The following is a 27615-nucleotide window of genomic DNA, read 5'->3' on the forward strand; positions in this document are numbered from 1 at the left end:
TATTTTGGGATTGTTTTAAAAAGAGAGATGTCTAGCATCTTGGGGTTTTAATGAGGCACTAGCTGATTATTTTTATTATTAGCTGATTATTTTATTGCTTGGCGCAACCTTTGGGGTTTATGCGCCGACGCGGTGGGATTTTACGCAGCGCGTAAACGATTGGGAAGTTCAAAGCGTCTTGATTTCAGAAGTGAATGTTTCGGTTGTCGAGCCCACGGTACTTATTTAGTTATTTGTTTGCTACGCGAGAATATAAGACGACCATTGAACTGTTTGTGGATAGATGGATATAGCATGTTCAGCAAGCATGGTTCATATCGCCAGGGATGATGGGAAATGTAGTCCAGGAACACCTGACGGCCGACACGTTGACTACTTCTTTCTTTACCTTGGAAAAGGCGGTAGGTGGCGAGCTCCCGTTAGGGTTTCAATGGTAGCCCAAAGGGAAAATCTGTGCCGCGGGAGTGCTTAACTCGAAGGACTTCTGATGTGGCTAGCAATGCTCTTTCTTACACTGATGCACGAACCAGAGCAAAAACCAGAGTTAAACTGGTTTAAAGCGACAGACATTCCAAGGAATATTGGCTGCAGATAATGCTAAGCGCCTTTATCATTCTCAAAATTAGGTTGGGAGACGGCAGAACTAAACACTTATACGGGTTGAGAAGCATGGGTGTAGCCAGGATTTATTTTACAGGGGGTAGGCATTATGTTAGGGGGGCAGAACAGAGTTATCTGTGATACAATTGGTCAGTTAAGTATTTCTATTTATTTACTTGATTTGGGGGGCGCAGCTGCCCCTCACTGCACCCCCCTAGATACACCCATGTTGAGAAGTGCATATGCCAGATTATTTACTTATTTAAATTCTATTCAGCACTATTTTTCTAGAAAAATAGGTGCCGGAACTCACTATAAATGCCTTCCTTGTTCTCTTATAATGACAATGATGCCCACCTGAGAGATGCCAGAACTGAGTTCTGACTGAAAAAAGGTACCTCGGGTTAAGAACTTAATTCGTTCTGGAGGTCTGTTCTTAACCTGAAACTGTTCTTAACCTGAAGCACCACTTTAGCTATTGGGGCCTCCCGCTGCCGCTGCACTGCCGCCACACGATTTCTGTTCTCATCCTGAAGCAAAGTTCTTAACCTGAGGTACTATTTCTGGGTTAGCGGAGTCTGTAACCTGAAGCGTATGTAACCTGAAGCGTATGTAACCTGAGGTACCACTGTATTTATAATCCACCAAGGAACCTAGGGTAATGTCTCCCTGTCTCTATACTAGTCTCACAATAACCCCGTGAAGTAGGTTAGGCTGAGAGACAGTGACTGGCCCAAGGCTACCCAGCGGGCTTTGTTACTGAGTTGGAATTTGAATCCAGAGCTCCCAGGTTCTAGTCTGACAAGTCTTCGCTTAATATGACTTAGAAATTTTGTTCACAACAACTGAGGCTTATATGAGAGAAAATGGATGGGATGTTTTTATTGTATTTCTCTTTCCTCTTGTTTTCAACATAACAATATGGGGTATATTGTCTGTCTGTTTATTCTAAGTTGCTTTGGGTTGCCCTGGGCAAGATAAAGCAGCTAACAATTTTTTTGTATCTAACAATACATAATAATAGTAAGTCCTGCTGGACTCAGTGAAATTCATTTGTGTAATGCTTGGGCTGCAAAAGACTCATAGCATAACCCTGTGTGCATGTTTACAGAAGCAGGTGGATCATAAGGGAACTTACTCCTAAGTAAGCGTGTATTGCATTGTAACAGACTGGCCCAATTGTCAGGTTAGACTGGTAACCACTAACACAAGCTCTTATAATTATCCTATGGGTTAGTATAGGGCACCAGACCAGCATGGAAGGAAGGAAGAAAAGTAGTATCAGACAGAAGGATTTACAGAAGAAACAGGTATTCCTCACTGATCAACTTCAAGGACTGTGAAAATAAGAGCATTTTAAAGCAGGAATGTGTTCACAATGCAACGGGCTGTTTCACATCAAGGACATTGCTAGATACTTAAGACTTGGGAGCACAGCCTCATGAAACAAATTTGTATATACACTATATATGCAAATCTAGGTATCTGAGCAAATTAAGGTGGTAGGTTGAAGGCGGTCTGTCTCCCTGGCACTGTGCCCAAAAGTGTAATAAGAACAGGAAAAAAAATAATGTCAAGGGGAATGAGATCTGGAGCATAGCACAAATGATCTGGGGATTGAAGGGTTTTTCAATCTTGGGTTCTCATTTTTCTGATCTAAAATTCAGTTCGTCACATTTCTGTTGCAATTTGTGATTAAATATTCATAAGTTTTGATTAAGGTTCACATTTTTACAAGCAATTCCCCCCTATATATTGCATTTTTGTATGTTATTTTCACTTTATATCCCATTTTTTAAACTTTGGTTGGTTGGAGAAACGCAATGCAAAATATGGATAAGTGTAAATTTCAAAGGATGGCTTATTTGTCATATTGTTTCAGAAATTTCAAATTCAATAATTTATTTGTTGCATAAAATTTATATATCTCTTGTTTGTAGAAAAAATATCAAAGCAGTTTGCCTCTAAATGCTTAGTGAATATAATTGTAACAAAAATCAGCACTGCCTGCCAGTTATTTAACGGGCCCAATTAAAACTGCTGGTTCCAACCTATAAAGCCTTACATGGCTCAGGACATCAATACATGACCCAGACCCTGTGTTTGTCATCCCAGGCCTTTCTCTATGTCCTTCCTCTCTGAGAGGTTTGGGGGGGGGGCAACACAAGAATGGGCCTTTTTAGTGGTGGCTCCCTGATTGTGGAATGCTCCCCCCAGGGAGCACCTTCACTACATAACTTTAGGTGCCAAGTGAAAACGCTCCTCTTTACCCAGGCATTTGGCCATTAAATAATCTATGGCCTGTTATTCTCATGCTCTGCATTATTTTATTATTATTATTATGCTCCATAAATTATAATAATGTTGTACTCTGCCCTGGCATCTTTGGATAAATGGTGGTACATAAATCAAATAAATAAACACCCTTTTGAGTGCATTGCTCAGAGATGGCCAACGATGGGCACTGCCTTTCCAAGACCAAAATCAACCACAGGTAAAAGTGTGTGTTCGGTCTGATAGGATAACCTGTCCGTCTTATTAGGGGTGTTGTAACACCTCCTTCATGGAGGCAGGTATGAAACCCCCACGCATCAAAAATAGCATAGCCCAGACTTTTCCACACCGGGGGGGGGAGGGGAAGGATGTACTAGTTTTGTTTTGCATATTACTACTGTCTGGTAACGCAAGGCAGGGGTCTATTTCCCCGGGCTATGTTTTAAAAATTAAATTAAATTAAAAACCCATCCTTCTCAGAGGACGTCAGGGTGATTTACCACCACGGGGTATCTCCCCCCCACCCCCCGAGAAGCGGTTGGCTCCCACCCCCCATTTACTCTCGTGCAGGAGAGAGTGGAACGGGAGGAAGTGGTCTCCGCCCTCAGCCAGGCGCTTGCCGAGGCGCGCAGGGAGCCAGCCCTTCCGCTTCTCTCTCTCCCTCTCTCTGTCCCGCAGCGCCGACGGGGCCAGGCGCCCCGCGCAATTAGCGGGAGCGCCCCGTCGGTTTTCCTCCTCTGGCTGCCGGCCGGAGCTCGGCTTCCCCGAGGCCAAGAAGTCCGGCATGGCGGCGGCAGCTCCAGGTAAGTGCGCTTTGCGAGGAGCGCTTGCCGTGGCGCGCAAAGCCGGAGGCGCCTCTCCGGACGCCTCCCTACCCCGGCGAAGGGGGCTTACGCAGAGCCGCCTGGGGGTTCACAAGCTCCCTTCGCCGCCCTACAGACCGCCTTGTAGAGGTTTGGGGGGGGGGAAGCACGAGTTGGGTTCTGCGATGTTAAAGTTTGAGGCGCCTTCCTTAACCGAAAAAACTGGTGGCCACCCCGAGGACCTCGGAAGCCCTTGGTGGCTTGGACGGGCCCCATGTTTCCTTTCTCCAGCCCAGACCCGGCTGCTTGGTCAGTTTGACCTCGGCAATAGAAGCCCTAAAAGTGCGCTTTGACCAATCTCACCAAATCGATGCAGATCAGGTGGGACAATTAGACCCCCGGCTGTTTCACGGGTGGAAAAGGTGATTCTGCTTGATCACTTTCCCAACTATTACAGTGGTACCTCGGGTTACTTACGCTTCAAGTTACAGACTCCGCTAACCCAGAAATATTACCTCGGGTTAAGAACTTTGCTTCAGGATGAGAACAGAAATCGTGCAGCGGCGTCGTGGTGGCAGCAGGAGGCCCCATTAGCTAAAGTGGTGCTTCAGGTTAAGAACAGTTTCAGGTTAAGAACGGACCTCTAGAACGAATTAAGTACTTAACCCGAGGTACCCCTGTATATAGATGTGTATGTTGGTTCATACAGCCTGCTGATCCAGTGTTGCTGATCCAGTGTTTAGTCGGAAGGAAATGCCCTAAAGACTTCAGGTCCTACCAGATGCTTAGGGTTGTAGTACTGTACTGTGTTGCATCCCAATCCTATGCATGTTTAGTCAAGAGCAAGCCCTGTATATCCAGTGGGGCTTCCTCCCAGCTAACTGTGCCGCACACAGTCATGTTCTATGCATAGTTAGGCGCACTTGTGCTCAGTGACATTAAGAATGACTGTCTCTACATAAGATTGCTACAGTGGTACCTCCGGTTACATACGCTTCAGGTTACATACGCTTCAGGTTACAGACTCCGCACTAACCCAGAAAGCACTAACCCAGAAATAGTGCTTCAGGTTAAGAATTTTGCTTCAGGATGAGAACAGAAATCATGCTCTGGTGGCGCGGCGGCAGCAGGAGGCCCCATTAGCTAAAGTGGTGCTTCAGGTTAAGAACAGTTTCAGGTTAAGAACGGGCCTCCGGAACGAATTAAGTACTTAACCCGAGGTACCACTGTACTTAGCATCCTGATCCTGTGCATATTTATTCGGGGAATTAGCTCATAAATTTTGCTCATCTAAATTAAGCTTGCTGTCAAATAAGAACTGCAGTCTTACAACACAATCTGTTCTATACATGTCTGTTCAGAAGCAAATCCCACTGACTCCATTAGGGTTTAGAGGACTGCAGCCTTAATCTCTTATTGTTAGATTTCTCGTATAATTTTACCTGGACTGTCATATGTAGTCAGGGTGTTAAAAGTTTGGGCTGTTGAAGTTACCCCCCTCCCTCCCATGCCGGCCTCTAAAACTCTCACTCAGAATAATCTTGACAGTTATGAATCAGCAGTTCAAGGTCCTTTCTTGTTTGGATATGCAGATTGGGTAACACTAATGGTTAGGGATTGTTTTTGGAAGTGATCAAGCTTGGCAGCACTTCTCAGCTTGCTTCACTTGTGTTCACTCAAGTTCCACTGCTGAATTGGGGACTGAGCACTGCCAGTTTAAAAAAGGCATTAGACAGGCTTGCTGGGCTTGTTGTTGTAGCCCGATGTAAGCAGCAGAATGGTAGTTTGCATTGGACTGAACATCATTCCAAGGGTGGCTTCACATACAGTGGTGCCCCGCAAGACGAACGCCTCGCAAGACGAAAAACCCGCTAGACGAAAGGGTTTTCCGTTTTGGAGGCGCTTCGCAAAACGAATTTCCCTATGGGCTTCCTTCGCAAGACGAAAGCCCATAGGGAAATCTCCGGGACAGCGGGGAAGCGCAGCGCGTCTTCCCCACTGTCCTCGGACCTCCTCCGAAGGCTGGCGGTGGGGCGGAGAGACCTCCTCCCGCCGCCAGCCTTCGGAAGGCTCCTCCGAAGGCTGGCGGTGGGGCGGAGAGACCTTCTCCCCGCGCCAGCCTTCGGATGGCTGTCCTGAAGACTTGCGGTGGGAGGAGGGTTTTCCTTCCCACCGCCAACATTCAGAATGCTGTTCTGAATGTTGGCAGTGGGGAGGAAAAACCCTCCTCCCACCGCAAGCCCCGGGAACAGAGGAGAAGCGCTGCGCGCCTTCCCCTCTGTTCCCGTACCTGTCCTGAAGGCTTGCGGTGGGGAGAAAAGCCCTTCTCCGCACCGCCAGCCTGGCAAGCGGTCTCCATAGGAACACATTAATTGATTTTCAATGCATTCCTATGGGAAACTGCTTCGCAAGACCAAAAACTCGCAAGAAGAAAAAACTTGCGGAGCGAATTAATTTCGTCTTGCGAGGCACCACTGTATTAGCAGGATAGGATGTGTGCCCTGTGCAAAGCCAGCCACAACTAGGTTTATTTAAATCAATTGTCTTCTGTGCATCCCCAAGTCTACTAAAGACTGCAGTCTGAGGCAGAAAGCACAAGTGAGTTTCTCTTCCTTTTTTGTCTGTGTGCTTCCGTGAGAGTAATTTACAAAGGGGGAACTCATGCATGTCCCTTATGGCGAGCTGCATGAGCTATTCTCACATGAGGATCACACCCACATTACCCAGAAGCGCATACAAAGGAAGTACAATGCAACTGTATGTGAAATTATAGCTATTTTAATTCCTGTTTATTGCATGCATATCGTGGCATTCAGTGCATCAAATTCCTCAAGGCGGCTCACATTTCAAATAAATTAATGCAACGAGAAGACCTTGCCTGCTTTCCCAAGCTATCATGGCTGTGTTCTAGCAACATAGGACCAAACTACTATACTATGGGAAGAGTCATGGCTGGAATGACTGATGCTGTATCAAAACAGGAGGGAGAAGGCTGCTAACTTAGTGCAGTGTCAAGCCTATGTCAGCACTCACTTCTCAGATCAACTTAGCAGACCCTTGTTGCTGCTTTGAAGCCAATAAAAAATATTGGGAGATCTGATTACAAATCTTCAACATCAAATGCAGTCAGGTTCTTATTCACCCTATACTTCCAAGACAATATGAAGTATTAGCTGGACACAGGCAACCATGGCAAAATATAGACAGCTAAGAGTCTTGTAATACCTTGCGGGAGTGCCCGGTCCACCCATTAGGCTACTGCCTTGGGAAATAAAGGTGTCATGAATTGCAGGACACAATGCACCCATAGCCCAGCTCAAGTCATGCTTCATTGGGGCTAGCCCTACCATTAGGCAAAGTGAACCAACCACCTCAGGCAGCAGATGCTGGGTGCCAGTGATGGCAGCTGCCTTGCTGTTTCTCTTATTTCCCCTCTGGGAAGAGAGCTATGTACCCTATGTGACATATTCTGGCCCTCTGCAAGCTAACCTACTGCATTCGTTGTGAAGGATACTACCCCACTGCCAGCAGTGAATTAAGAATCACTTCCCAGTCCAGTCAGCTTCTGTATGTTGACTAAAGAGAGCCGCCATCTTGTCTTTCACCTCAGGAAGCAAAAGGTTTTGGGCCAGCCCTGTGCTACATCCCTACAAAATGAGAAAGGAGTCAAGGGCGATTGAAAGCGCCATGGGACCAGGTTCCCGGGAGCAGATAAACTTTCCCCACGTGTACTTTTCTTCCTGAAAGTTCTTTTTAAAGCCTTTTTGCTCCCTGCGGGGGCTGCTTCTGCTCACAGGGAACTTATCCCATCGCTTTCTGTTTGGCATCTTTCAAAATGGGGAAATGCCCCCTTTGGTGGGGTTATGAACCTCTCATAGGCCTTAGGTACAGAAGTTGGGTTATAGAGCAGGCTGAGGTCACAGGAGTGCAGGGCCAGCATAGCTGAGGGAAGAGCTGGAGAGAAAGGAAGTTGGTGTGAGGTAAAAATGGGCTGATGAGAGAGGGCCCCTGATAAGGCCAAGAGAGGGTATGTGCTATGGCGTGACTGGGAGTGCATTCCCTCCAACATTTCTCCGATAAAAATAGAGACATTCTGCACCAGGAAGCTTCTCCCGCGTTTGACCTTGCCGCAAACATACACATCGTATACACATATTCATCTGCCGCCTTGAGCCAATGACAACCTCTCAGCCTAGCCTACCTCGCACGATTGTTGTAAAGAAATGTGTGAGGGAAGGGATTATGGACAACACCTTCAACAGATATGGAATGAAATAAAATTTTAGCTGTAAGCTGCCGTGAGTCCCTGTCAGGTGAAAAGGCAGGTGACGACGACGACAACAGTGGAAACTGTGAGAATGATCAGGAACATACCAGAGAGTAAATCCTATTGAACTCAGTAGGACTTAGTTCTGAGTAAAAATGCTTAGGATTGCAGTGTAAGGCTGCCCAGTCTTTACCCAGTTACCTGTGAGTAAGCTCTGTTGAATTCAGTGGGACTTAACTTCTCAGTAGACAGTGCAAGGTTCCATTAACAATAAAGGAATAAGCACTAAATGCATTTTCTTTTTTCTTTTCTTTTTTAAATGGTTGCCTGCAATTAAATAATTTAAAGTGGATTGGTGACCCTTTCCTTAAAAATTATAGGAAGGGCTTCGTCGGCCAGCTTCACCATTTCCTTCATTTGGTGTAGGATTTTTATTTTCAGTATAAACAAGACTCCATTTTTGCACCTACATACACACATCACTTTTAATTGTTCTCTGGGATGTGGAGGGGAGGAAAAAGGAAAATCGGGACATTCTAAGATCAAATCAGAAACCGGGACGGCTTCTGTAATTCCGGGACTGTCCCTGGAAAATAGGGACACTTGGAGGGTATAGGAGTAGATTGAGGGGAGAAGTCCAGAGCCGCAATTCGGAGTAGATAACAGATGGGGAACAAAGTACAGATTTGTCCGCAAAGCAGAGACCTGAGGAAGCAATGCTTGCTGAAGAAACGGAATGAAAGAAAAGAAGGACGAGCCATTGAGCGTGTTGAACCTCCGCAAAATCTCCCACAGGGTCTCAAGACAGGATGCCATTATTGGAAGGAATAAAGTTGGCAGAGAAGGAAGGGTTGGAGGACTGGACGCTCTGAGAAGTGTAGAGGACGGTCGCATGAGGAATTTTGTCAGGAATGTTGTCACTGCCATGTTAGCACCTGACAATTGTAAGGGGTACAAAGAGCTCCAAACAGTAAGCCTTGGGAGGTTAATTCAATATATTGATCTAAGCTGCCATGCTTTTTACACAGCAGGCTTCCGGCATAATTGGCTTGTGCTAGGATTTACCATTTTAGCAAGTGAGGACTGTCACCCCAACCCTATTCCCTCTTATATAGAGGTGCCAGGGCCACCAGGTAACAAGGTTTTATAGTTGGACTGTTGTGTTGTATAATCCTATACAGCTTGCTGTTTGTTCCAGGATTTCCAAGCTAGGTAAGTTGTTTTCTCCCAGCTTGCACAAAGATCTCTTCCAAGGTGCAGTTTCCTGAAGAAGCCGTGAAGCTTTGATAGCTTTTGTCAACAATTGCAGTGAATTATTAGCACTGCAAGATGTTTTGTTATGCATTGCCAGCTGAACAAATGGTAGCCTTTCTTTTACTACAGCTGTGCTAAAGTTCACATGGCTAAGCTTTTGTTAATTTTTATGAGTAATTGGCACATCTTTAATGCCAAATCTAGCAATCAGCAGGAAGGAGCTTGAGCTGTTAGCTCCAGAAATCACTGGGAGCTTCATTGAGTTTTCTAGCAGTGTATCAACATTATATGTTAATCCCATGACTCTATGCATAAAGGTATAAAAGAACAATTCAGTTTAACAAAAAATGGGGAAATGAAAACCACTTCCTGTGGTTGATCTCACTACTGTTGATCAAATAGCTCCTTCAACCAACAGTTGCCTGGTAAGAGAATCCCTGCTATATTATGTTCAAAAGGAGAGGCTCATATATTTTTTCTGCATCATAAACTGATGGATGCTTTTGTGTAAAGCTTCTTGGAGTAATAATTCCATGAAGAGTGCTTTCTGTGCTCTAAAGAAATGTAGATTACATGTAACACACAGCAACGATTTGAGCGGAATAATATCAGTTCATGTGTCGTGCATGAGCATGTACTGCGTATGTCTACGGAACCAAAAGAATTGCCACATTTACTACTACTTAGAGGCAGATGATTCACAACTATTTATCACATGTAACTGACCGATTTCCAGCACAATGTAAAGATAGAGGATATACCGTATTTTTCGCTCTATAGGACGCACCAGACGATCAGACGCACCTAGTTTGGGGGGGGGGGAGGAAACAAGAGGAAAAAAATTCTGAATCCCAGAAGCCAGAACAGCAAGAGGGATCTGGCTTCTGAGATAGCCTCTTGCTGTTCTGGCTTCTGGGATAGCTGCTGAAGCCTCTCCCGGGCAGCGGGATGAAGGCTCACCCGCCTGGAAGAGGCTATGCACAAGTAAGCTTCCCCCATCTCCCACAAGAACCGTGCGCTCTTTAAAGGGAGCATGGTTCTTGGGGGCTTTTCTGGAAGGTGCGCTCTGTCCCTTCCCCCGACTTCCCACAAGAGCTGCGTGAAGCCTCCGCAGGGCAGCGGGGAGCCTTCGTCCCGCTGCCCTACGGAGGCTTCACGGGGGCTATCCAAAAGCCAGAATAGCTAGAGGGAGCGCTGCGCAGCACCCTCTCCCTGTTCTGGCTTCTGGCTTAGCTGCGCAGCCTGCATTCGCTCCATAAGACGCACACACATTTTCCCTTACTTTTTAGGAGGGGAAAAGTGTGTCTTATAGAGCGAAAAATACGGTAACTACTGCTAGATCAAGATATATGCTTATTCTGAGATGAATGCTAAATTATATAGAAGATGTGTCATTTTAATTTTAGGATATTTAAGCAGCCTAAATGGTTTGCGGGATTGTATCTCAATTGCATTGGTAGGTAGGTTGCGCTCAAATTGCTAAAAAGTTTTGTTTTACCAAGGCTTGACGTTGCTTTCACCAGACCTCATTTCTATGGTTTCCAAACACTGGTTTGTTCGTAGTCGTTATTGACACACTTCTGTCCTAATCCTGTTTACCTTGCCCGCTGCTATGAAGCTTGGTGATTTAACTAGGGCAGGTTAAGATGAGCCACAGGTGTAGTGGTTTGAGTGCTAGGCTAGGACCTGGGAGACCAGGGTTCAAGTCCCTACTCAGCCTCCTGCCTTGCAGGAATCTTCTTATCTGACATGGGGCTCAAACTCACAACCGTGGGATTATGCTCTACCAACTGAGCAATGTAACAAATAAACAAGATTCCGTTTGTATAATGTTTACATTATTTATTCTCTCGCAGAAGGACACTCCAGTGCTCACAGTGTGCTGATTCTATATGGGAACGACGCCAGTGAATGGTGCAACTACCTTGAGAGCATCTTTCGCTCGTGCCAAGAAGTCTGGAGCTATCAAGTGGAGAGCGGAACTACTATTTCCACCGAGGAGCTGGACCTCTTCAAGAGCAGCAAGTGCATCATTATTCTGCTGTCCTCTGAGCTGGTGCAGAGTTTCTATGTCCCTGATGTCCTTCAGAGCCTGCAGAAGTTTCTCCAGCCCCCCCATAAAGTGGTGAAGCTGTTCTGCGGAATATCAGAATGTGGGAATTATCAAGAATTCTTCAAGGACTGGTCCCAGTGGAAACAGCTTACCTACGATGATGACCCAGATGCCTATGTCGAAGCTGTCATGAAGGCTATTTCAGAAGGAGGTAACCTGGTAATACCTGTTGAAATGTTTGGATTTTGACTGTGGCTTTAAGTTGCTCATCCGCCTCCTGTTCCATCGTCTCAGTCATGGGTACCTCATCAGTACCTTACAAACCCTATGAAAATTGCTGCCAATATTATAAATTCAGAATGTTTATGGGACGCTCTATTACCATTTCATATATAGATGGTATTTCTTCCAGTTTATTTAATTATTATTTGCACATATAACTCATCCTTCACTGAATAGTCCTAGGGTTGGCTACAAAAGCATCTCAATTAAAAGCAAGTACAAATCGTCGTTAATAACATAAAATAAAACTACAAAACTAACCACTAATTAAGTTAATGAAACAGCTGTGCAAAACAGCTGTGTAGGAGGAGAGAAGACCAAAGGTGTGCCATGACCAATCGTTGCAAAGAATGCAACGATGGTGTAAAATGCACCTTGAAGGGGAGGTCATTACCCAGAACCTGGGGGCCACTGCAGAGAAGACTCTCTGGTATTGCTGCCATCTAAGTCCAAGAGAATAAGAGCCAGAAAACAGGTGATGCCAGCCTTAGTAAGCGAGCATGAATGGAAAATAAAATACTATTTGACCTTATTATATACCAGTTTTTGGTAACCATAGAAAGAGGGCTAGTGAAAGTAATGTCAAGTCTTGGTAAAGCCAAACTTCAAATATTGAGCAATTTGCGCACAACCTACCTACCACTACAGTTGTGATACAATCCTGCATACCATTTATGCTGCTGAAATGCCACGCGTTCATTACAATGTCCTTATAGCAAAGTGTGAAGTTTCAGAAGCTTTAGGTAATCTTAAACTGCTAAAACATCTGCATGCCTTGAGAGTAGAGCCCTAAGTGCTGCTGGGACATTGCATTTCCATAACAGGCAATTGGCATGTCTTCTCTACATGAGAACTGCCTACCCACGGAGCCTTCACCTTCCCAGAAATCAAACTCCGTGTTCCCCGCAGTACTCCATAGCCCAAGTGCCAGGGAGTTGAAGAGCACTTTCCCAGTGCTGCTCTTTGGACTCGACCATGCGGGTAGGAACGAAAGCACTGTAATATAATGCCTCCGGTGCCCATCCTGAACATTCGGTCAAAGTGGGTACCATTTTGAATGGTATCAAAAGCCAGTGAGAGATTGTGGAACAGTAACAGGGTCCTCTGTCTCTCAGTAAAAAAAACCATCCAACAGGATGACCAAAACCGATTCTAGGCCTGAGCCCAGAATGACGTTTCATCCAGGAACACTTGCATTTGTTCCACCACAACCCTTTTTACCATCTTTTCCCCAAAAGTAGTGTTGGCTGGTAGTTACTACACACCATTGGGTCCAGTGTGGGCTGTTTAAGGAGCGGACTCTTTTTGAGGATGCATCAATCACATCTTGGGCCCACCTGGTCACCCAACTCTGGCTAGCTTTAGGCAGCCAGGGAGAGCAGGGGCCCCAGAGGGCATGTGGTCAGATGCACTGCTGCAAGTATCGTGTCCACGTCACTGGGCCACACCAACAGGAAACGATCCCTTGAAACTGGGCCAGATGTAGCATTGGGCACTGCAACCAGATTTGATGAGTTGTTACGAAGTCAAGAGACTTTGTCAGAGCAGCTCACAGATAGTCACCATGTGCTACAAAATTCAACATGCCCAAATCTGGGTTAACTAATCTCTGGACCGCATGGAACAACTCGACCAGGCAACTCCTTGAGGATACCAGCAGAGAAGTATACCTCAAGGACCGCCTCTTTCCATATGAACCTAGCCGGACCCTGAGATCAACTTCTGAGGCCCTCCTTTCTGTGCCTCCTCCACGAGAGGTCCGGAGGGTGGCAACACAAGAACGGGGCCTTTTCTGCAGTGGCTCCCCGTTTGTGGAATGCTATTCCCTGGGAGGTTCGCCTGGTACCTTCATTATGCACCTTAAGGTGCCAGGCAAATATGTTCTTCTTTAACCATCCAATACCCTTTAAAAAAGTGTTGGGGGGGTTATTGGGTTACTTTTGTTTTTATTTTGAGATTTTATTTTGTGATTTTATCTTGTGAACCGCCCTGAGATCTGTGGGCTGTATATAAATTGAATTAACAGCAGCAGCAACAAGAAGAAATATGACTAACACATATTCGGTTGTATTCAGAGTGAGATTTCTACCACTCGCCATTGTGCTCCGGTTGTTAAGATGCTGAGGAATTGTTGCTAAGGTGTGCCTGCAGGAATGTTCAGCATATGCATTTCAGAGGCTTCAAGCCTAAGCATGCTTACTTCCTGTTTATATTCTACTGACCTTAGCATTCATCCCAGCCCCTTGTGCCCAGAGAGCCAGGCTGCTAAATCTGCAAAGAGATGCCTCGTCCCTGCTGATTCCTAAGGCTGCAAATTTGATCCAAACGATTTGCCAAAATATTTAGCGGGAAAGCTTTGTTACAAACCAAAGTTTAAGTGACAGGATCCTTGTCAATGGGAATGCCTAGAGAACAAGTAAATTGCAAGTTCAGCATATTGTGTTGCTTCTGAGCACATGCATCTTAAGAGTTTACAAACCCCAAGCTTCCTGAGTAGAAAATGAAATTTGCGGTACCCATTTCCAAGCAAACATGTTTAGGCTGAGTCTGTAAGCCTAAGAGCTTACAAACCACCATCATAGCGAAGTTAAAAATGAATCTTAACCACAAGCAGAGCGGTGCTAAAAATATCCCGTTATAAGAATTTGTGGCTTTTGTGGCAGAGATTTAAAAAGGCAAAAACTTAACCAAAATGATACTTCAGAGGTGAAAACTACATAGTGTTCAACCATGTGGGTGATTCTTATCACATTGCTTGGTTCATTAAAAGAACTGCATGAATTTGAAAATGTCTGAAAGTCACAGTAGTCTGGTCCAGTTGTTCAGTAGTTTAGTGCAAAGTTTCACAACTTGCTAGTTAGTACCTGCTTATTGAAGTTGGAGGTTATATGCCTGTGGAAGTTTGCAATGCACTCAGGAGAGCACATTTTCAAACAGCCCAGATGGAGCAGTAAAATTCTACTGAGGTCACTGGTGCTGTTCATGTGCACATTTTCATAGTTACATCTTCACGGTAGAAGGCACATAAAAAAGAGGAATCTAAATATATGTTTCCGAAGGACCTTTGATACAGGAACTAAACAGATGCCCTCACTGAGGGCTTTGTTTTCACAGACACAGTGAATGCCAATCTGGACATCCTAGGGCAGACATATCCAAAGTCTGCTTCAGGGGCCTAATTTGGCCCACCGGTTGATTTAATTCAGCCCCTGTGGCAGTATATGTCCTGAGGCAAAATCCTTAAAAAAAAGCAAAAAGCTCAGCGTTGTAAAAAATAACTCAACAACTGCAATCCTAAAAAAAATCAACAACTTTGGTCAGCCCTTGCGCATGTTCACTTCATCAAATCTGGCCCTCTTGGTAAAACTTTTGGACACCCCTGTTGAGGGCAGGGCGTCCTGTTTCAGCGCTTGAGGCGAAATGGGAAGCGTCACTCTGACGGTGACACCTGCATTGCCCACGTGGCATAGGCATCAGTGCTGATTTCGGATGAGACCTCTTGCACTCCGCAAGATCTCTCGTGATTTCGATGAGATAAGCACAATCTCCAACAACTTCACTCTCACAAAGACCTGGGATGAATGGAAAGTTGTTCTTTCGAACTGGTACTCTTGATATTTAAAGAGACATCTTCTTTAAGGGGGGGGGGAGAAACTAAGGAAAAAACACCATGTGTTTGTGAATACTCCGTATTTGTTCCAAATATACCTGCACAAGCAGTGACACTTGATGATCATGAACTTCACAGATTTTATTGCCTTAAGGAGCAAATCTCAAACACTGTTCTATAGGGTTCATGCAGTGTCAGAATGCAATCTTCCATTTCGCTGTCTCATTCGTGGGCTACAAAATTTTAGGGGGTGGGGAGAGGTGATTTTTCAGGATGTGGAATGGTAGATGCAGTAGCTGAAACTTGCTGTTGCCACTGGAGCTTTTATTAGCTATTATCCCCACCGCCAAAACTCCCTGAAGCAATACTATGTGATGTTACTGCATCGTTTGACGAAGATGTCTTTAAAAATATTAACGCCCACCATTTCCTCCAGAAGTCCCTGTCAGAGTGGTGCTATTTAACGTCTCTGCAGGGGGCTTTTTTTGAAGGCGGTGGCAGCTGCTGCCAGGCAGGAGGACCTGGCAGTGGCGAGGAAGTGTTTCAGCCACCCCAAAGTTTCACTTACCATCAGCTCAAAATTTGCCAGGGGTTGCTGTTCTCCATCCCCACTATTCACCTCTCAAATCAAAAGTCTTCTGTGGAGAATGTGTAGCTCAGCCCTCGTGTGAAACGCTTAATCCTTAGTGCAAACAATACAGAATCAAGTTGGGGAAACTGTTTTTCCTGGACTGTACATGGGCAAACACTTAAGGAACTTGGGAGGAACTCTACCTGGAGGCCCGAACCACTTTTTCATGCCCCTGTTAGCATCTCCAGGACCTAGGTGACAGGGGAGGTGTTTCTGCCTCTTGACCCCCCCCCCCTCTGGAGAGACAAATTCAGACACAGTGTCTTGACAACTCCTGAGTTGGAGGGAGTGACATGGCAGGCACAGTGGAAGCATCAGAGATTGATTCCGCCACATCCATATCAGGCATTTTGAAAACCCAAAGTGTCATTTTTCCAACTGAACGTGAGTGAAGCCAGTCGGTCACAAACTCACCCATCCATACTTAATTCTGCCTTAGCACCTGCAGCTTAAAACGAGTCCAATGGGCTCTTTTGATTCTGACTAATTTATGCCTGAGGCCAACGTAAGATAATCCCTTCTGTGTGCAGAGTGTACATCCTTTGCTAGCGCTATCTTTCATTAAACCATTTGACTTTTAAGGGATTTTCTTAGTTAATTCGCGAACTTGCTGGACTGCATTGAGAAGTAACACTAACCTTTGTCCTGCACTTAGATTCTGGCTGTGATTCAGTGACTGATGCAGAAGCGGAAGACGACAGAGACGCACACCACTCGTGCAATATTGCAGTGAGCCGAGAGCATGGGAACTTGGTGACCAGACTAGGAAGCCTGATTACAGTGCAGCCTGATCGCATTCGCTGTGGGGTACGGTATGTCTCCATTCTTTCAAAGTTGCTGTGAAAGGGCAAAATGTGTGTGTGATGCTGTGCTGTGAATGCTACGATTCTCTAGAACCGAGCCTTGTTAAATAACTAGGCTAAATAAGCAATCCTATGAGGGTTGCCCTAGTGCGTCGTTAGAGAAATATGTGAAGCAACACCACACTCTTGGGCATTTTCCTTTCCCACCTCCAATAATATTATTTGCAGCGTTGTTTGCATGTGTTTGCCTGCCTGGAATACAACCTGAGGACATTGCATTGCATTTCTCTCTGTGTTATGGGGAGGACTTGAGGAATTTGGTGGGTGTTTGGCGTCGCAGTTCTGCTATAACCCACCTGCAAATAGTTCTGTTGGCTTTGAGGCAAGCCTAAAGCACAGGTGTTCCTGCTTTTACCTGCTTGTGGAACAACTGAAGTAGCACACTCATGTTCGGGACTTGATCTTCAGTATTGCCACAGCTACCCAGGCTGCTTTTGCTCTGAACCTCAAATAGCTTTGGAGTTTTGACTGCTGCAGAATTTAGCTGCATACCTGCATTTACACTTTGGTACCCTTGATTTCTGGGGCAGCTTCCTTGTCTTCCTGCAGTGAAGCATTTTTTTAAAAAATTGCATATTGCTTTAAACTTTATAGTTAAAATCTCATGGTGTGTTACAGTTACAGTTTAAAAAAACCAAAGCAAAATGACAATGAAAGCTAAATAAAACCACTGCCTTTAAAGAGGCAGTGGTACATTCACTTCTTAAAAATCCTACCCTAGACCCAGCAAAGTGTGACAAATATAAACGGGGTCATCATCATCATCATCATCATCATCATCATAATTTATTATTTATACCCCGCCCATCTGGCTGGGTTTCCCCAGCCACTCTGGGTGGCTTTCAACAGAATATTGAGAACAAGACAAAACATCAAACATTAAAAACTTCTCAGAACATTAAAAACACCAACACCTGTTTCTTGGCAAAGGTGGTGGAGAGGGTGGTTGCGGATATGTCTGATTATCTAGATCCACTACAATTTGGGTTCGGATCTGGTTTTGGAACTGAATCAGCCTTGCTGACCTTTATCACTAGAGGGACAAAGGGAGTGCAATCCTGTTGCCTCTGCATGCTCTCCCAGTGGCTTTTGATACTATCGACTATGGTATCCTCCTGGACAGACTTAGGGGCTGCATTGTAGTGGTTCTGTTCATATCTTCAGGGTTATTTCCAGAGAGTAGAACTGAGTGAGTCTTCCTTGCACCCCCTGGCATTTGTGGTGTGGGATCCCACAGGGTACCATTCTCTCCCTAATGGTATTTAATACCTGTATGAGGCCATTGGGAACGATCATTTAGGAGTTTTGGAGCAAGGTGCCATCAGTATGCTGAATCAGGAAAGGCTGTGAAAGCTTTGAATCAGAGTCTGGATGCAGTGGTGGACAGGATGAGGGCCAATAATCTGTGTTTGGATCCTGGGGAGATGGAGGTTCATTTTCTTTTTTTGGTATATAATTTTTATTAAATTTTCTCTTTTACAATTTAAAGTGCTCATTTTTACATGCATAAAATATCAGTGACTTCCCTTCTTCTCTTTCCATGGTTCATTTTACATATCATAAATCCCTGCATTTTTTACAGAAACTATACTATTCAGTATTCCATTATTGCATCTATCATAACTTACTTATCTTAATGCTGCCAGCGTTTTCAGCTGTACAGTTATTTCCCATATAGTCAGTAAACGTTTTCCAGTCTTCTCTAAACATATGTTCTTGTTCTCTTATTCTACATGTTAAGTCTGCAAGCTGCACATATTCTGTCAACTTAAGTTACCACTCTTCTTTGGTTGAGACCCCGCTCATTTTCCATTTTTGGGCTACCAAAACATGGGGCACAGTAGTAGCATATATAAATAAGGGAGATGGAGGTTCCTTGGGTCGGTGGTTCCATGTTTGGGAAATTGGCAAGCTACCTGTTCCGGATGGGGTTGTGCACTTTCTGAAAGAGCAAGTGTGTAGCTTGGGGGTACTCTTGGATAGATCTCTGTCACTGGAGACCTAAGTATCCTTTGTGGCCAGGAATGCCTTTTTCCATCTTTGTCTTGTTTGCCAACTGCAGCCATTGCTGACCACTGTAGTCCGTGCAGCGGTAACCTCGAGACTAGATTACTGTCAGTGGTTTTCAGTGCTGCTTTTCAACTTGAATTTCATTTTGGGAAATCCAAAATGGTACACGGGCACTGCAGGTGGCACTGTTGCCCACTAGAATGGCTACCCAGGGGGCCTGCCAAGAGGGTAGTAAGGTGGCAGACCTCAGGCTAGTGAGGGGTCCTTTTGAGCTGCATGGGTCTTTGGCCAGTCCTCAGCCTGGCTGATATCTGGTGCCAGCTTTGTTTTTAGCCTTAGATTTTCATGACCCTTTAGGATACGGGAAGAGAGTGTTCACACATCATTTTAGACCATAGCTGAGCCTTACCATGGTTTAAAGGTGAGCGTGTGGCTGCTTTGCTTCTTCCTCAGTCGTGCTACTGCTGCAGCGCTGGGAGCTAAGCCAACCATGAATTGGTTTCGCTTTACTTCCAGACCTGAGCTTATGGCTTGTTTCCCCCTTAATAAAACACAAGTGGCAAGCCAAGAACTGATATTGGCAACAACTTGTGGTTTGTTCAGATACAGACAAACCATGAACCCTGCTTTGGACATAGCACTAAGCCGAACCATGGCTTAGCTCCCAGCTTGCAGGGGAGGAGCAGGAGAGGATCAAGGTGGCTGTGATTTTTTTGCCCCATGCACCATCACACCTCATTTTCCTCAAAACACAGTTAAGCTTAACTCTGGTTTAAAGCAGCCTTTGCCATCAACTGCCTCCCCTCCCACAGTATTTTGGACCACAACTCCCATCAGCCACTGTTGGTAGGGAATGAAGAGAGACGAAGGGCCGAGATTTGCAATCCCACCTTGTAGACCTTTTGGAGAATCTCCACACAGTCCTTCTTAATTGCAGTTCTGTGAAAACCGTCATTATCTCCCATCTTTCTCTCTGGGCAGCAAGAAATAGAAAATACTGAAGATTCTGCTCAAGATCCCGTGCTACTTTCTCTGCAGAAGGATTGATTTTACAGCCAAAAAACTAGAAGTTGTTGAATATATATGTGGGGGTGTGGGGGTGTGTATATGTATATATAATGTCTACATTTTAACGCTTTAAACTATTCCAAGTCACTTTGGGCACATTTTGTGGAGAAAGGGATTGCTAAACAAATAAGTAATGACTGTATAGCGTTCAAAAGCCTGCAGATATTACTGTGTTTCTAAAATGTTATGCTCTACTTCTAGGCGAAGACAATAGTTTACATCATCCTAAAATGTAAGCTGGATAGCCACGTAAAAATGGAAGTGGAATTTTCCTCCGAGAGCTGCCAGTCACTGCGAGTTCTGGCCAGGATAGAGAATGAGTACACCGTTTCGGTTTCCGCACCTGGTAGGTGCCAAAATTGGCATTGCTTTGCTAAAACACTTCTCTGCAGCAGAAAACATTGAACAGAATTGCACCTTCTCTCAGAGGCAAATTTAGCATCAGCTAAGTAAGCAGAAAGTGAAACAAACAATGTCCTCTTATGAAGGCTCTGAAAAAGTGAGCACTGGAAGCTAAAACTGTATACACGAAGCCGCAAATAGATAGTTGCTAGAGCGTAGTAGAGCTAACACAGCCTGATTAGACCATGCTTCCTGTTAGCATGCTGCATTGCGTCCGAAGTGGGGGCTTGGAAGTCTCATCATCATGGTTTGGTTGACGTCTGAGCTCCAGATGTATAGAGGGCTGCCTCCACAGGAAGCAGAAGCTGTCTTGCACTTCCTCTTTCCCCCACATTCTGCCAAATGGCCAGAGCTGCGCTTAATTTTTGCTGTGTGGTAATTTTAGAAGCATAACGGAACTTAAATTTGTCATTCAAAATAGGAAGGGTTATGCTGTGGAAGCTAAGTTAATTTTTATTCAAATGACAGCCTGGAGAGTATGAAAATCCTTAACAGGAACAAGTTTCTTCCTAAATGTAGGAATTTTTTCTCACTTTCCTAAGGGCTGAGTAGTTCAGTTGATTGTGCTTAGGGCTCTGGCATGGACCTTGTTTAGTTTTCACGCATGAATCTTTTAAGGGAGTTGGTGACTGTAAACTGCAACAGGTTTCGTTGAAACTGCTCACCAGAGAGGACTGTGGCAGTGCTGAATCCTTCTTGTGCTTCCCCCTCGGGCCAGCTCCAATAAATAAATAAATAACAAGGACTCAGGATTTCTTCTTGGGCTTTGTTTAGGCCAGGAGTTCTGAGTAAATACTTCCTGCATTCTCTGGTTTCATCACATGATCATGGCTAAAGCAAGTTGAAAGCACTGATTGTGCTGCTGGGTGATTCTTGACCTTCCAGTTTTGTTCTCTTCGATAACTTTAGGTTTACGTCATCCCTTCCACTGCTGAAGCCTGTAGGTTTCTCTTGGCATGTTAAGTTCTTCCACACATTCAGATACATGTGAAAGAGGCATAGCAATAGCAGCTCCACCACTGGTTTTGGGTGGCATGGTTGGTACAGTTCAGCTTTCGAGGAAAACAGAGGCCCACCTGTTGACAGGTAGTACTTAGTTTCTTGGCGCATCCCTAACAGCAACATTGGCTGTTAGGGAATGAATTACCGTATTTTTCGCTCTATAGGGCGCACCTAGTTTTTAGGGGGGGAAATAAAGGGGGGAAATTATTCCCCCCCAGCCCCAAAGAGCTCCCAGAGCTTGCGGGGCTGAAGACGGGGGAAGCCCGAGCTTCCCCCGACCCCAGCCCTCAGAACAGGTCCAGGAGAGGCGGCAAGATTGCGCGTAACCTCGCCGCCGCTCCCGGAGCTTGCGGGGCTGGGGACGGGGGCTTCCCCCGACCCCAGCCCCCAGAACAGGCTATCCGCAAGCCTTCGGAGCATGGCGGGAACTCCCGCCGTGCTCGGAAGGCTTGCAGACAACAGGGTGCTTTGCGCAAGCCTTCTGAGCCCGGCGGGAACTCCCACCACGCTCCGAAGGCTTGCGGAGAACAGGCTGCTATCCGCAAGCCTTCGGAACCCAGCGGGAACTCTCCGGAGCGCTCCGAAGGCTTGCGGATAGCTGCCTGAAGCCTGGAGAGCGAGAGGGGTCGGTGCGCACCGACCCCTCTCCCTCTCCAGGCTTCAGCGAAAGCCTGCATTCGCTCCATAGGACGCACACACATTTCCGCTTCATTTTTGGAGGGGAAAAAGTGTGTCCTATAGTGCGAAAAATATGGTAGTAGCCGATGTTGCTTTTAGAGATCCACCAAGAAACCAAGCACTACCTGTCAACAGGTGAGCCTCCGTAGTATCCCTTGAAAGCTGAACTGTACCCACTGTGTTCAAAGGAAGGCCACACAGAGCATTGTTCTTTATTGATTCTTCTAGCATAATGGGTTTTCTTTTGTACCTTGTCTGTTACTGATTAATCTTTGCCTTGTCCCACAGACCTATCGCCTGGAGCTGTATGCCTGCGATTGTTTTCTGGGGATCTGATGATAGCTGAAGCAAGCATTTGCTATTACACTGACATGGAAGAAATTAGCAACTTGCTGTCTACTGCAGCAAATCCAGTGGAATTTATGTGTCAGGTAAATGTTAAAAGATGGGGCAAAGGAAATAACTTGAATCAGCGAGGAACCTTTAAAAATAGCTAACTGCATATCAGGATAATTCTTATAGTCATGAGACACACAAGCTATGCCTGATGGGCATGCTGCTTTATTTTGTTTTAAAATCCAGGGTGGCAATAGAAATGATTAGTTTGAAAAAGATCTGTCAAACAACTGCAATATACCTTCTATGTAAAATTCAGCCATGGGGGTATTTATGAATTTAAATGGAAATTTAGGTTCCTATTTTATTTCCTATTACAAGAAGGGACAAGGAGCATGTTTACTACTGTGTGATGTGGAAACATATTTTAGATGCAGCAGTAGCTAGAAAGAATTTGCTCCATGGCACCACAAGTTAAGCATTCACTTTTTCTGCTTGGAAACAACAGTGGGGGAAGGTGCGTGCATTAGCAGTGATGAAAGGAAGGGCTTGCTCATTGCTGCAGTGAAGCAAAAAAGAGGCTAGGTGCTTAGATAGTCTCTGTAATAGTGGGAAAGTTGGAGTCCGAAAGCCAACAAAATCAATTATGAGGTCTAGTTCCTCAGCAGGTGTCTATGGCAGGGGTCAGCAACTTAAGGCCCATGGGCCCCAAGAGGCCCATAGGGGTTGTTTAGCCGGCCCATGACCCCCACCACACGCTCTGGGACCCTCACTGCCTGCTCGGTTGGCTCCTGTGCGCGGTGCTAAACTGGCGTGGAGCAGGGACCGCCATCCGTGACGCTGCTCAGCTTCCCATTGGCTGCAGGAAGCTGCGCACGCCTCCTCCGCACCGGAAAGAGTGCTGGAAATAGCATTTGTGCATGCCTGCGCATGCACTCCACCCCACCACGGCGTCTGCGGGACTGTGAACCGTCGCAAGCCACAAAAACTTTGCTGACCCCTGGTCTATGGGGCTGGTGATGGGGTTACCTGAACACTGTGAAAAGGCTGAGTGACTCTGACATCAGCTGCTGCTGAATGGATATTATTCTACATATTACGCAAAGTTAATAGCTTAAGTTTCTAAATTCAGAGAAAGAATGGAGCACTCATAAACCCTGTTACTTCTTAGTTCCAGTGTGAAATTGGATAAGAGACCTTGGGATATAAAAAGATTAACCTCAGAAGGTCAGCAGTTCGAATCCCCGCAATGGGATGAGCTTCCGTTGCTCGGTCCCTGCTCCTGCCAACCTAGCAGTTCGAAAGCACACAGTGCAAGTAGATAAATAGGTACCGCTTCAGTAGGAAGGTAAATGGTGTTTCCGTGTGCTGCTCTGGTTCTCCAGAAGTGGCTTAGTCATGCTGGCCACATGACCTGGAAGCTGTACGCCGGCTCCCTCGGCCAGTAAAGCGAGATGAGCCCCGCAACCCCAGAGGAGTCAGCGACTGGACCTAACCATCAGGGGTCCCTTTACCTTTATAATCTCATTAAATGTAAGTGTGTGAGAGTGTGCATATTATTATTGATTCAATTTATATATTGCCTTTTATCTGGCGATCCCAGGTCAGTGAACAACATTAGAAACAACATTTACATAGCGTAATAATAAAAGACAATAAAACCACATGAAAAAGTCATAACCATCCCCCCACTTTTAAAAGGCCATACACTGTTCATTGGCCTGGGTAGAGAGGAATGTTTTTGCCCAGGGTCTAAAGACATGGGGAGAGCATTCTGCAGATGGGGAACTACCACAGAAAAGGCCTGTTCTCGTGTAGTCACTCTCCAAACCTCTCAAGGAATGGGGACACAGAAAAAGGCCTCACATGATAAGCGTAGGGTTGATTCCTATAGGGAGACTCTAGAGCAGCTTTCACCAGTGCAGTGGCCTCCCAGAAGTATCAGAGTACAATTCTGATCAACTTCATCCAGCACAGTTGTGGTAAGAACCATCTGGAAAGCATCAGTTTGGCAAAGGCTGCTCTAGATGGACAACGGTGCAATCAGTATCGTGGCACCTTTGCTTAAATATCAGGTGTGCCTTTGAATGTGGGTAAACAGTTCCTCAGAAGGGGATGACTTCTGTTCTTGAGATTTACAGGTGGATGAACTCTTGATATATTAAAACATACTGTCTGGCTGAAATAATCTGATATGAACGGGTTCCTTCCTTGCATTCAGGCATTTAAAATAATCCCTTACAACACAGAAGCACTAGACAAAATCCTGACAGAGTCAATGAAAAAGAACCTTCCTGCGAGTGGCTTGCACCTGTTAGGGATCAACCAGCTAGAGGAAGAAGACGTTGCATGTAAGTGTGGTGGTGGTTTGAAAGTTATTGTGTTCTGTGAAAAGGCACAGTACAAAAGTAGGAATAAAAAAAAAGAGGAAATGCCAGTTTGACGTGTTTGACCATCCCACACAGTACAAGGTAGTATAGGATAGAGGGTTTGGTCAAGCTGTCTTAATAATAATAATAATAAAATTTTATTTACCGTATATTCCGCCCTCCCCAACCGAAGCCGGGCTCAGAGCAGCTAACAACAGTAAAATGATACGACATTCTAAAATCATTTCATTATAAATTTAATTCAAATCAGATTAATGGCAACCATTGGGCTAGAGTTCTGTGAGGATTGCCAAAGGAGGTGGTCAGCCTGTGCCCTGGCCAAAGACCTGGTGGAACAGCTCTGTCTTGCAGGCCCTGCGGAAAGATGTCAAGTCCCGCAGGGCCCTAGTCTCAGCTCAACACAAACTTTTGTTCTCAGCTCAACACAAACATTTGAGAGTAACACATCTGCTTCTAGAGACAAGTGTGCTCTGAAAGGGTTAAACATCAGAATTTAGCCCCCTGGTTCATCAGCTGCTGGGTGTGTTTTAAATCCTGCTCATCAGTGCCTTCTCTGCAGGGAATGTTCTGGATGTTGTTGTTGTTGTTGATGTTGTTGAATTATATTTATTTAAATCCTGCCTTTACCCCTGGCATGAACTTAGATCAGCTTGCAACTAAAATAAAAACAGCTAAAAACAGAGAAAAGAAAGCAATCATGAAAAAAAAACAATTAAACACTAATAGTATAGAGTTGTATCTTGGTTCTTGAACGTAATCTGTTCTGGAAGTCCGTTCAACTTCTGAAAACATTCTAAAACCAAGGCACGGCTTCTGATTGGCTGCAGGAGCTTCTTGCACTCCGCTGGAAGCCACAGAAGCCGTGTCGGAAGTTCAGCTTCCAATAAAGGTCCGCAAACTGGAACACTCACTTCTGGGTTTGTGGCGTTTGGGAGCCAAAACGTTCGAGTCACAAGGTGTTCGAGAACCAAGGTACGACTGTTGACACCCACACCCCATTTCAATAAAAATCATAGCACCATCTCTTTCCTTAAAAACAGTCAGTTCCCAAAGGCCTGCCGGAACAAGAAAGCTTTCACCAGGGTGGATGGGCAACAAGGAGGGAACCAATCTTATTTCTCTAGGAAGGGAGTTCCAAAGTCTGGGAGCAGCCAATGAGGAGGCAGATCCCCACCTCCACCCCTACAGGTCAGCTGAGGAGAACAGGACCACCCTCCTGTCCATCACCTGATGTCACCTTGATGTTAGATGATAAACAGGTGGTTGCCCCACTCATCTGTGAAAGTTGGCCCATGGGGTGACTGTATATCATGATCTGGGCTGCTGGTCCAAAAGGTCCAAGGTTCTAATGTACCTTGCAATTAGGGTAGAAAAAATAAAAGCTTCTTTCACCTGGGAAGGAAACTTCCGAGAATTTGGAGGTTTGGCATGACACTAGCTCCGAGACAGTATAACGACTGAGAACTGCTGAATTTATCACCCGTGAGTAAAACTAAAAAAAGTAACTCGCCTTGCATGCCTATTTTCTTCTTTCTTTTCAGGCCAGAGGGATGAAGAGCTGCCAACTCTGCTGCACTTTTCTGCTAAATATGGTCTAAAGAACCTCACTGCCCTCTTGCTTTCGTGCCCAGGAGCCCTACAGGCTTACAGTGTTGCCAACAAATATGGTCACTATCCCAACAACATTGCGGAGAATGAGGGCTTCAAAGATCTCCGGCAGTTCATTGATGAATATGTGGTAAGAGGGGCTGTTGCCCTTCTATTCCCTGTTGTAAGGATGGTGGAGAGGGGGGTACCTTAGTACGGGGACTCCTGAATCTTCACACTGCTTAAGGTGGTGTCTCACATAGAAACTGCACTGCAGGGGCAAGAATTTGATTGCTGCAGTTTTATTGAATGTAGGTCTCCTTCCCCAATTCTCCAGAAGTTTAAGATGCATTTTCCTTAAAGTTCTCTAGCTCACATGTATGATTCCTTTCTGACAGCAAAATAATAACCTGAAGGAGAAAACTCCCAACACCCGCTTCTACGAATTACTCTAGAACAGTGTTTCCCAAACATGGGTTTTTTTGGGCTACAACTCCCATCATCTCTACCTAGCAAGACCAATGGTCAGGGATGATGGGAGTTGTAGTCCAAAAGCAGCTGGAGACCCAAGTGTGGGAAACACTGCTCTAGAATCTAGAGCAGGCATAGGCAAACTCGGCCCTCCAGATGTTTTGGGACTACAACTCCCATCATCCCTGATCACTGGTCCTGTTAGCTAGGGATGATGGGAGTTGTAGTCCCAAAACATCTGGAGGGCTGAGTTTGCCTATGTCTGATCCAGAGTAATTGATAGGGTAGATGATACTTGTGAAATTAGGGCCTGGAGATAATGGCACACTTCAGTATTTGTAGGAGGAAAAATAACACCTGTGAACGATGTTGAACAGATCTTCTAGTAGATAGGGAAAGCACATGCAGAAGCAGTGTGGATTTGTCAGTGGGAGACAGGCAGGTTGGTGTCTCTGCAGATCAGTGGCAGAGGTGAAAGGTAACAGCACCTTTTTGCTCTGCTTTTCTGGAAGCTTCTGGAATTTCTTAGACAGGAATGCTTTAAAGATTTAATGTATGGCTTAGGCCTTTGCAGGAGATCCACCCTCTTCTCTGAATGTTATTCTCTGCATAGACATGATAGTTCCTGATTTAGCATCACTTGTGACATTTTCCTTTTCCACATATAATGGGCAGTGAGGTACCTTAATGTGGGAAAGACAGCCATCGAGGGGTTGCGGTTTTTACGGAATCGGGGCAGATGTGTACACCAGCCCTAGAGGGTGGAAGGTGCAGAAAGCGAAATGCAGTAAAATAATGATTTAACACCAACCCACCCACCTTGCTGTTTCATGAAGTTTAGAGGTGCATGACTGCAAAGGAAAGAGGTAAATTTGCTTGTATGTGTTTCAAAAAGTGGCTAGCTGATGGTTGTGTAGGGGCTCTGCCTCTAAACGTTTAAAAGAGTTAGCGAAATGTTGTTGGAGTCAGCTAGTGAACAAAATGCAGTAAGATTAGACTGCTCCCCTGTGTGGTGGCCTTTCTGCTCATTCTGC

The 27615-nt window shown here is 45.4% G+C and overlaps 1 protein-coding gene across 2 annotated transcripts in view; it reads left to right on the forward strand.

The window, feature by feature from the left end:
- Window positions 1-113: 113 nt before the first annotated feature.
- Window positions 114-27615, forward strand: part of PIK3AP1 (phosphoinositide-3-kinase adaptor protein 1) — a 46548-nt gene continuing 19046 nt past the window's right edge. The window contains exons 1-7 of one of the 2 annotated variants that reach the window (XM_053387985.1): window positions 114-401; window positions 11055-11462; window positions 16430-16581; window positions 19917-20061; window positions 22086-22228; window positions 24355-24484; window positions 26065-26261. In XM_053387985.1, coding sequence (XP_053243960.1) covers window positions 284-401; window positions 11055-11462; window positions 16430-16581; window positions 19917-20061; window positions 22086-22228; window positions 24355-24484; window positions 26065-26261 — 1293 coding nt within the window. In that variant the 5' untranslated portion in view covers window positions 114-283. Of the gene's footprint in view, window positions 402-3314; window positions 3678-11054; window positions 11463-16429; window positions 16582-19916; window positions 20062-22085; window positions 22229-24354; window positions 24485-26064; window positions 26262-27615 lie in introns of those variants that run through there. The other variant, XM_053387987.1, reaches the window with a different exon arrangement.

Source organism: Podarcis raffonei, chromosome 5 (assembly GCF_027172205.1).
Source record: "Podarcis raffonei isolate rPodRaf1 chromosome 5, rPodRaf1.pri, whole genome shotgun sequence".
Taxonomy (NCBI): domain Eukaryota; kingdom Metazoa; phylum Chordata; class Lepidosauria; order Squamata; family Lacertidae; genus Podarcis; species Podarcis raffonei.